Below are 9,466 nucleotides of genomic sequence, written 5' to 3' on the forward strand. Positions count from 1 at the left end.
GACTAAAAATTAATCGGCTGGCTGGGATGATCTCTTACAAGACTGTATTAAGTCAATAAATACCAAACCTGTAAAAATTGTATTAAGTTTCCATCTCTCCTTGGCACAACTGGGAGGGAAGGAGGGGACTGGGAGCAAGAAGGTGGCAGCCTAAGGTAGAGTCACGAGTGAAACTTCTGGGTGGAGTAGGCACCTCTCTGATGAGGACTAATGAAGGAGATACTTGGTAAAAATGCCACGACTACAGCATCTGCACGCGTGCTTTGCCATGGGGGGGATGTGCTGGCAAGTCATGGCCATGCCAGCCCAGTGCCCCATGCTGCCCACCCATGGGAGCCCACAGGAGACCCCCAGGGCTGCCAGGGCCCAGGGTGAGCAATGGAGCTTGGGGATCATGCTGCTCCATCAGCCCCCAGCGCGGGGAAAGGCTGTGGTGACCCTGGGCAGAGGAAGGCAAGACACCATCCTCTGACACACAGAAGACAGGACACAACCAGGCAGCATTCAGAAATGAGGAGCTGCAGCTCCCAGAGTGTATTTGGACTGAAAAATATATAGGTTGTGTTAAAAATCACGAGACTATCAGGGCACAGCAAGGATGCTAAGCAACACATTCTTGCTGTTTGCCTCTGGTTTCTGAGTCCCCAGGCAAATTCACCTCACACTTTCAAGATCTGCCCAACCACTGAAAGCAAAATCATGCTTTGCTTAAAAGGAAGGCTAAGAAAAGCAAAGAAACCACCAACCCCTGAAGACACATGTAAAGTCTTTAACTCCCCTCTCCCAAAGCTGCCTTGGCTTTCCCCTCTCATGGCAGAGGTACCTCCCAAGTCCATCCCATGGAGAAAGGCAGGAGACAGTGCCTTCTCCTGAATGTGCTTCCAGAACATGGCAGCCCTCAAACCCCAGGACAGCCACTTCCCTGGGCAGGATGGCCACGAGCTTGCTGATAAATGCCTCTACCTTGTTGGTTTGGAATAGGAAAAGTTGACTATAAGATGCTCACAGGAAAGGTCCAGCTCTGCCTGAGGTCCAGCTGGAGAGATGTTCTCAGGGTTACAATTACAAAGAAATGTCCCACTACCCACTGTGTGTCTGTCCACAGAGGTGGCACAGTTCTCTGGAAGGAACACGGCAACCATTTCACTGCCTCCACTTAAAAGCTTTTCTTCCTCTGTGGACGTTTTGCCTGTCTCTGGTATGTCTGGGTTGCAATCCATGGTTGTCTCTGCTGCCAGAACTTCTTGTGGCTGCCATGCCCTCCCCCTCACCTGCTACACACACAGCTGGAGCTGGAAGATGACATCGCTAATGGGAAGCCCCGTTCGTCATTCCTGATATCTCCTGATAGGTGGTGAGCATGGAGTCACGGACCTGCTCGGTGAGCCTGGGAACATCATCTGGGCCCAGGCCGAGGGTCTCCACTTCTGGCAGGACCTGGATAATGCTTTTCCCTGGAAGAGTGAGACAGGAGGGTCAGAGAGGCGGAAGGAAATACGTGAGTGGTGTAGAAGAGCAAGAGAAGATATAGCAGAGGGATCCGTGCCAACCAAGGAACAAGACAGAAATGAAGGGAAATGCCCTCTTTCACACACCAACAGCGGTGTAGCAACCCAGTCATGTCCCAGATGCACACAGCAAAAACCCGAACCAGGCTTTTCCCAACCACAGAGATTGCAAAATCTCAAAATCATACATACAGAAACAGGTGAATCTCTCCCATATGCTAGTCCCCAAATACATTCAAAGCAATGATTCATATGGAATACATTTTCACAGTGGAAAGACCTCAGGGTCTGTCTCAATCACGGCAAAGATAACAAAATGTCTGTAATACAATGCATCCAAACTGGTCATGCTCTGATCCACGTATACTGAATTGAGCGGAACCCTTCCTTCCAGAGACATGCTTTGGGAGGAGAGAAATAGTGCCCAGGACTCCCTGTTTGGCCAAGGTGTGCCATACTCCTCTTGGCAAGCACCTGAGCAATGGACTGGTGCAAACAGGAAGAATATACTGGGGAGCTGTCATCAAGCTCTTTTGCTCTTGCACCTAGTGGCCCTTGTTCTGGCCAGCGGAGGCAAGACACTGCCTGCCCAGACCTGAGGATCAGGGGAGTGTCTGTGTTCTTTTCTAACTTTCTTGCATGCCTTTACACGTGTGCTAGGAACTGAGATCCACAAGTGTTGCTAGCAGAGCCATGCAAGGGAGGCAAAACAGAAGCGTAGAGAAGAGCTTCACAGAAGAAGAGGGCATGTTCCCTGCCTGCACTTCTTACATCCAAAACTAGGCCTAGTATCTCAGGAGTCTACTGTGCTTCACTTGGTCCTACAGAAAAAGCTGAGCGATGACAGGGCTGTGCTGAAAATGCAGTTCTAATTGGGGTGTAACAGACTTCCAGCAAGCACCAGACTTGCTCTGTGCATGACAGCGTGCACACACTGGACATGGAGTTGGGCTTTCCAGAAGCTCATCAGCATGCCCAGGGCCACTGTGGACATGATGAGCTGTCCTGACCTGAGGATCAATGTGCAGAAATCTTGGCCACGTGTAGCACATCTTCAGAATCAGCCCTGGCAAAACTTGCAGGTGGGAAAAGTGGGGAGGTACAGGAAAAGCTAACTGTGGTTCTTTCTCCAGCAGTGAAGGTCCTACCTGTTTAACAGCAACTAGGAAAAGGGCTTAGAGATCAGCTAACCACAGCCTCCCAGGGTGAGGCTATTACAAAGGCAAATGTACATGCTACTGCAAATAGTCTTTCCTAAAAAGCTCAGGGAGGTTGTGGAATCTCCTTCCTTGGAGTTACTCCAAACTTAGCTGGACAAGGCACAGAGCGAACTCATCTATCTTTGCTTAAAGCAAAAGGTCCAACTGCACCAGAGATTCATCCCCGTTGCGTTATTCTCTGATGTCCCAGGGGAGCGCTCTATCTTCGTTACCCAATTGAGCAGGGATGTGATGGGGTGGGAGTGGGCTAGCAGAGCAGGGCCGACATCCCTGCTCGTGCTTCTATCGACCCCCGCGTGGGGGAATGCTTCCAGTACCAAACGGCTTTTGTGTATGGCCCACAGAGTCAGGATAGACCCAGTAGGTGAAAGAGGAGTAGAAACAGACAGTGCAGTGGTTCACATTTCCACCTCCCTCTTCCAAGTGCCTGCCTGCAAGGGAATGACTACACCCAGGTACAAACAATGGGAGGAATGAGAATTTCAGATGCAAATCCTCCCTTAGAAAAGAGCAGGGCTAGCCTGGGGGGAGGGTGGGAAGTGGCAGAAGCCCCTTTTGGGGTGGGCATCAGCAAAGGAAGTAGGGGAAAAGGATGGGTTACTTTTCTCTGTTGGAATTCAAAGCATTTTTTTGTGCATTTTCCTTCTGAAGCCCAGGACTGGTGTCATTTTTTTTCCCATAAAATTTTATCAGCAACCGGCAGAAATTTTTATCACCATAAATGGATGAAACACAGAAAGAACAGGGCAACTGGGAGGAGACACACTCTCAGCATGACTTTTGCTGAGAGTTCCATGTTTACTTTTGCTCCCCTGCTCCCCAACTCTCCATGCACCCACAGAGCCAAGGACAGCATGGTGCGGCCAGGGGCAGAACCTGCCCCAGGACTCCGCTGCTTCTCCAGGTTCCCTCGTATGGGTATTGGACAAACTGTGAGAAATCCAAGGGGAGAGGCAAAAGTGATGCCTGAAATCTCCCGTTCCCTCCTCTCTAAAACAGACAGAAGCTATCTCCACATCACACATGGTCCTCTGCTCACACACCCCATGGCTCCCTCCAAGGATGGAGCTCGCACCAACACCCAGCCCACTCTTTCCCCAAGTCATCCTCACCTGGTGTAAATCTCTTCTCCTTGTGGTTGTAGAAGTCACGGTAGGAAGAGATCACTACAGGAATAATGGGCACCTGGAGGGGAGGCAGTCTACAGTGAATCCACAAATTTCCCCATTCCTCCCCTAAAAAGGGAACTGGCATTCTTAAGTGAATCCTGCACCTGGCTGATAATTATCCCAGTCAGCTTCACGGTAGGCACTCGGAGGGATATTTAGATCATCTAACTGTATCGCTCAATGTTCTTGCTGTTGGTTTTTGCATTTTCATCTCTGTATTTAGGGCAACAATGCCAAATTAGTATGTTCAGTTCAGCAGAAACTCCTCCTGGGCAGATCCAGGGCTCTTGTCAAGGTCCCCCCACTTTTTTCCCAAGCTGAGTCATGAAGATTTTTCCACCTGTCCCAGAAATGTCCCCCTCCTGTGCTGCCTGCTGGGTCCCTGCTGGGTTCCTGGATGTGTGCTTGATCCAAAGGGAAGCTGGGGAACAGGAGCCACACAACCCTGGTTGCTGGTGGACCATGGTAGGCAAACCACACCCCAAGGGGCAGGAGGAAGGTGACTCTCACCTGGGCTCTCACAGCCAGCTGGAAAGCCCCACGTTTGAAGGGCAACATGGAGCCACTATGATTGCGAGTTCCTTCAGGGAAGATCAAGACACAGAACTGCAGGAGAGAGAAGACATTGAAATGGAGGGACCTCCAGTTACTATTCCAAGCCACTGCTCAGGCGTACTCCCCTGGGACTGATCTGTCTGCTCCTGACCATGCAGAGACATCCACTTCCTCCACTTCAAGTACTTTATAGACACACAACACACTGAACCCACCGGAGATGCTCTTTCTCTGTCCTGCTCAGTGCCCAGCCCAGAGACAAAGACCCCTTTCCAGCCACATGTTTTCCAGTGGCTCCTCACCATAGCATCCTCCCCACTCACATTTTCTTTGTGCAGGGACTGTGCCACATCTGTCAAGACAGTGATAGACTCTTCCTTCTTCTTGCGGTCAATGAAAATGAGTCCTGAAAGCCAGCATGCTATGCCGAAAGTGCCCATGTATAGGATTTCCTTCTTTGCAATGGGCACACAGCGACTTGGTAATATCTCCATCATCACTGGAAGGGTACAACAAGGACAGAACAAGTTGTCATCTGCACTGAGGTTTCCTCCAGATTTCAGGCTACAGCCATGCTTGCAGCACTTATCCAGCTTCATAGGACCAGAAACATGTTGGGAAAGGGATTCTGGGTGTCTCCAGACCAACCACCCACTTAGAGGATGACTATTACTGACACTGAATGAGAGCAGCTGACACAGCTGTGGTCAACTGACAGTCTCATCCCCTTTCTTTTGGAAAGGATGAAGCTGTTTTAGCTTGAAAAATATCTATTGGGCTCTAATACCCTGGAGAACAGCCCTGGCTTGGGGCTAGCTGGTAATGGACTACGTAGCAGCCACTCCTGCCGCTCTGCCTGCGGTACTTGGGATTTTTTACTACCCTCCTGTACAGACAGCTGGGGCCAGGAGCAGGAGGCAGCCTCACCACATACCCATAATGTCAAGGGAGGTCTGGTGATTCAACACGAGGACGAAAGGTCTCTTAGTCCTGAGGTTCTCCTTGCCCTTCACCACTATCTTGACCCCAAAGATGTATTTGAGTGGCAGTAATAACATGCGCAAAAACCTGGAGAAAGGGAGCATACATAAAACAAAGAGACGCTGAAATTGGGTAAAGGAACCAAACACTGTTCTTCCAAACCAGCCCATCTCACAGACTGCTCCTGCAGAGTAGCCTGTTTCTCCACACTCCTAGGTTTGACCCGTGACTTCAAGAAGAGCAACTAATACATCTCTTCAGCTTATCACTTCAGTAGAGAAGACAAATATACCTGGTAGGTTTTCTTCAAGCCAGGTTAGACCAATGGCCTAGCAACTTCAGCTACACCAATTTCGTGGATCAGCCAAATATTAGATAATGCCCAAATTCATAGAGCACCTGTTTGTACTCTACTTCCCCGCCCACGTTGCTGAATCATGAACACAGGCTGCCATAAAAATGCCATGCACCTAACTCCGCTATTTCCCACGCTGTGGAAAGAGAGATGATTTTGCCTCTGGGTGACATTAGACAGCAGGTCTGGTAGCCATATTTTATCAGATATTGGAAAAATAAAGAAAAGAATATAAGTCAGGGACAAAAGTCAAGAACTGAAGAAAATTTCTTAAAGTGAAAGGCTGATGCTCAATTAAGAGATATGAACTCCTGCTGCAGCATACAACAATGAAGTAGTCAATCCTGCCTCTGGAGCACTTCAGAAGGCTACAAGCACTATGCTGCCATATAGCAGTCAGCTTCTAGCCCCCACTCAGCCCACAGCCCAAGTTACTAATCCCCACCGCTGCTAATCACGCGCGTGCAGCCAGCTGCACAGCCTCCGGGGAAGTGCGGCAGCTCGTGGCAGAGGCAGTAACGGATGGAGAGAGGGGATGCGCAGCAAGGGGTCAGGCTCAGAGACTGCCACCAGACCTGGGGGCACCGGGCTGTGATTGCAGTGATGGGGTCACTGCACCGTGGTAATGTCTGCTCGTGCCTGTTCAGGCTCAGAATAAAGTTGAGAAAAGAGAAGAGCACCTGCAGAGGCTTTCTTGACACAACTCAGAAAGAGAATGATCAGCCACAGGGAGGACAGAAATACAGCTCTGAAGACCAGATAGGAAAGGTTTACTAAAAAAAAAAAAAGAAAAGCAAGTTACTTTACTTGTGCATTACATCTGGTTTGTTGGCATTACCTAGTTTGTCAAATTTATGTCTCCTTTTACATTGTTTCGTTCCATCATTTGTTATTCTTTCTATCAACTCAAATACAATACTGAAACCCACATCCCTTCTCTGAATTACAGAGCCTGGCAACTCTCCACACCAATACACAAGTAATTCCTCCCTGCTGCAGCGCAACTCCCAGGACCCTCCAAAACAGAGTGCGAGTTGACTCTACCCACGCCCAGAGCAGAAGAAGTCACAGACAACTTACTTGATGTTTTCCACATTACGTCCACGAGGAATACTTATTATAATAACCAGAATACTTATGGTAGAGAACCACAACTTATAGAAGGTCATCTTGCAAAAGTATCTGAATGCAGGATTCACCTGGTAAAGGACTAGAAACACGATGAACAGAAAAGTAAATGGGTATTGAAGGAGCAAAACCTCCATCCTTCCAGCCCAGAGTTAACCAGAGGAGTGTTGCACAGAGCAGTAAATGAGTCACGAGCACTTGACGTTGTGGAGCAGAGTTAGGATTCCCTTGATCAGCTACATGTGGGTGGCGCAAAGCTGGAATGAGATTTGGGAGTGATGCTTCAGAATTGTTGTGTTCACTGCTTGGAGCTAAACCAATGGTGGAAAGCCGGTTTAGCAAGGGATCCCAATGGCACGGTGTGTAGGAGCTGGCTGGCAAGCAGGGGCAAACACGCAATAGTAAGACTGCTGATGTGCAGGGTGTGTGTGGCTCTGGGCTGGTAGAGTAATGACTGCTTGGAGAGACAGATTCCTTTTGGGGGGGGTCTCTGCATAGGAACCCTGAGAACTTCTAAGAAAATCTTTAATGGGAGGGAGTGGGATGTGTCGGACAGCAACATCAGGCTGTCCCACTATCTGTGCAAGCATTGAACTTCCCCAAGAAGTAAGCTGACTGCAAGATACCCAGGAAATCAGAAATTAGTATTATGGAGGAGAGAAAGAGAAAACCAGTGATCCTAGCAGCCAGCTCCTGCCTCATACATCTAGGCATTAGAGTGACCAAGTTGAGCAGCTCAACATTCCTCAAGTAGAGTGGGAAAAGTGGAAAAAGTGCCACATGTCTAGACAAAAAGATAAACAAAGCAAGAGCAGATACTCCTGATGTTTTCACAGCCAGAGGCAGGCACATGTTTAGACAGCATCTGCATATGTAAGAAGTAAATCAGGAAAACGCAAGTATAACCTGGGAGCGCTCCAGCTGCATTTCATCTCCTAAAACCACTGCATGAAAAAGACCTTTGCAACAAGTACAATGACTAGGCTGAAAAACAAAAGCTTCATGTTTCATCATCTGCACGACAGGCCCTGCTCAAGCAGCTGTCTCTTAAGAGGATTAACAATAATAAATTCCAGCCAGGACTGAAAGCTGCAGATTCTCAAAAGGGAATGGGGAGGTCCGAGGACCCACAAAACCACACTGATTGTCACCTGCAACCTAAAGAACAAGATCAAATCCCCAAGAACAGTAAAATGGACAAGTCACTGACAGTAATTTACAAATACTTTCATCGAGGCTGTAAGGAAATTAGGTTCCTGCAGTATACAGTGCACTACCAAACAGGTACTAATCTGTAGCAAGTTGATGACTTACCCAAAGGAACACAGCAACCCTAAAATACAGCTGATCTACAAGAACACAAGATCCTGAACCTGAGAGAAAGACAGAAAAATGTCTCCAGCACAAGTGGTGGTCTCCACATGGTCAAAACAAAGCATAATCAGAGAAGGACCCACATAAGCGGATTTACGAGTGTGAGGATCTGTTAGACCCTCGGCATGGCCAGCTGGTGAGAGGAGTGCTTCTCCATGGCACCACCAAACTGAGGAATAACCAACATCGGCTGGGCATCACCCAGCTGCTCCATGCAGAAAGGTGACTCCACACTCAGAGCACTGAGGACAGACATACTCTCAAGAAGACATCATATACATAAGAGTATGAAGCTAGGCTAATGGTTATTTGGGGCTTTCGACAGCTGTAAGTATCTCTGATGATTATGGGAAAAGGCAAAGACATAAAGAGATAATAAAAATTATGCCACTCCCAACTCACCACAGAGAGACAGTCAGCTCAGATCTAACAAAACACTTGGGCTCCAAACCCACAGATATTAGTATCTATTAGCACCTTCAGCTATAATTTTCTTCTGTTGCAAGGATCCCAAGCACCTAGATCCACCATGCTTCCATTTCAAAAGCAGCCAGGTCTTGCCTAACCTGCAAGGCGTTTTCAGAAACCACAGCTTTAATGAAGCTCCCAGTTTCCAGACTAAATGTATCTATGCTCAGTTGACTCCCTTTTGCCCCTGGGTCTTTGCATCCTTGTCAGAGCCTGGCCCAATTTAAGTGAATCTTAGATAGGGAGAGGAGGGCCTTGCTCGTATCGTGAGCTTTCATCATGCAGCTTTAATGACTCTCCCACTCACCAACTCTGCTAAGCCACGCATTGGCCAGAAAAGAGATGTGGAGGCAGGGAAGGTGATCTAATCTAATGGGAAAAGGCTAAGAAAATTGTCTTGTTCATTACAAGCAAATGAAAGCTCAGAAGAGAAGAGACTGCTGTCAATACAGCAACACTAGTGAGAGGGAGGAGTTGCCTAAGTTAAAGATCGCAATTGACTTCTAAATGAGGAAGCAATGATTTCAGGATGAAAAAAAGAGGACTGGATTCTGAGATGGGAGCAATTCCCACTGGAAACTGCTGGCACAAATAGCTCTGTTTGAACAGACCAGAACAAGTTATCAAAGGGCAAAGTGCTGGGACTGCTCAGTGCCATCAGTCACATCAGCCACCCAGTCTTCAAATGGAGAACAGTACTAAAGGGAA

At 48.2% G+C, this 9,466-nt stretch overlaps 1 protein-coding gene across 1 annotated transcript; it reads right to left on the reverse strand.

Annotated features, from left to right (window-relative positions):
* Positions 1-952: 952 nt before the first annotated feature.
* LOC129215092 (1-acyl-sn-glycerol-3-phosphate acyltransferase alpha-like) lies at positions 953-7,053 on the reverse strand. The gene is made up of 6 exons (XM_054847711.1): positions 6,869-7,053; positions 5,387-5,520; positions 4,776-4,951; positions 4,408-4,503; positions 3,841-3,913; positions 953-1,454 (listed from the first exon to the last, which is right to left on the reverse strand). The coding sequence occupies exons 1-6, from the start codon at positions 7,051-7,053 to the stop codon at positions 1,309-1,311; spliced, it is 810 nt and encodes a 269-aa protein (XP_054703686.1). The 3' UTR covers positions 953-1,308.
* Between the last annotated feature and the right edge of the window lie 2,413 nt (positions 7,054-9,466).

This window comes from Grus americana, chromosome 19 (genome assembly GCF_028858705.1).
Source record: "Grus americana isolate bGruAme1 chromosome 19, bGruAme1.mat, whole genome shotgun sequence".
In the NCBI taxonomy this organism is placed as follows: domain Eukaryota; kingdom Metazoa; phylum Chordata; class Aves; order Gruiformes; family Gruidae; genus Grus; species Grus americana.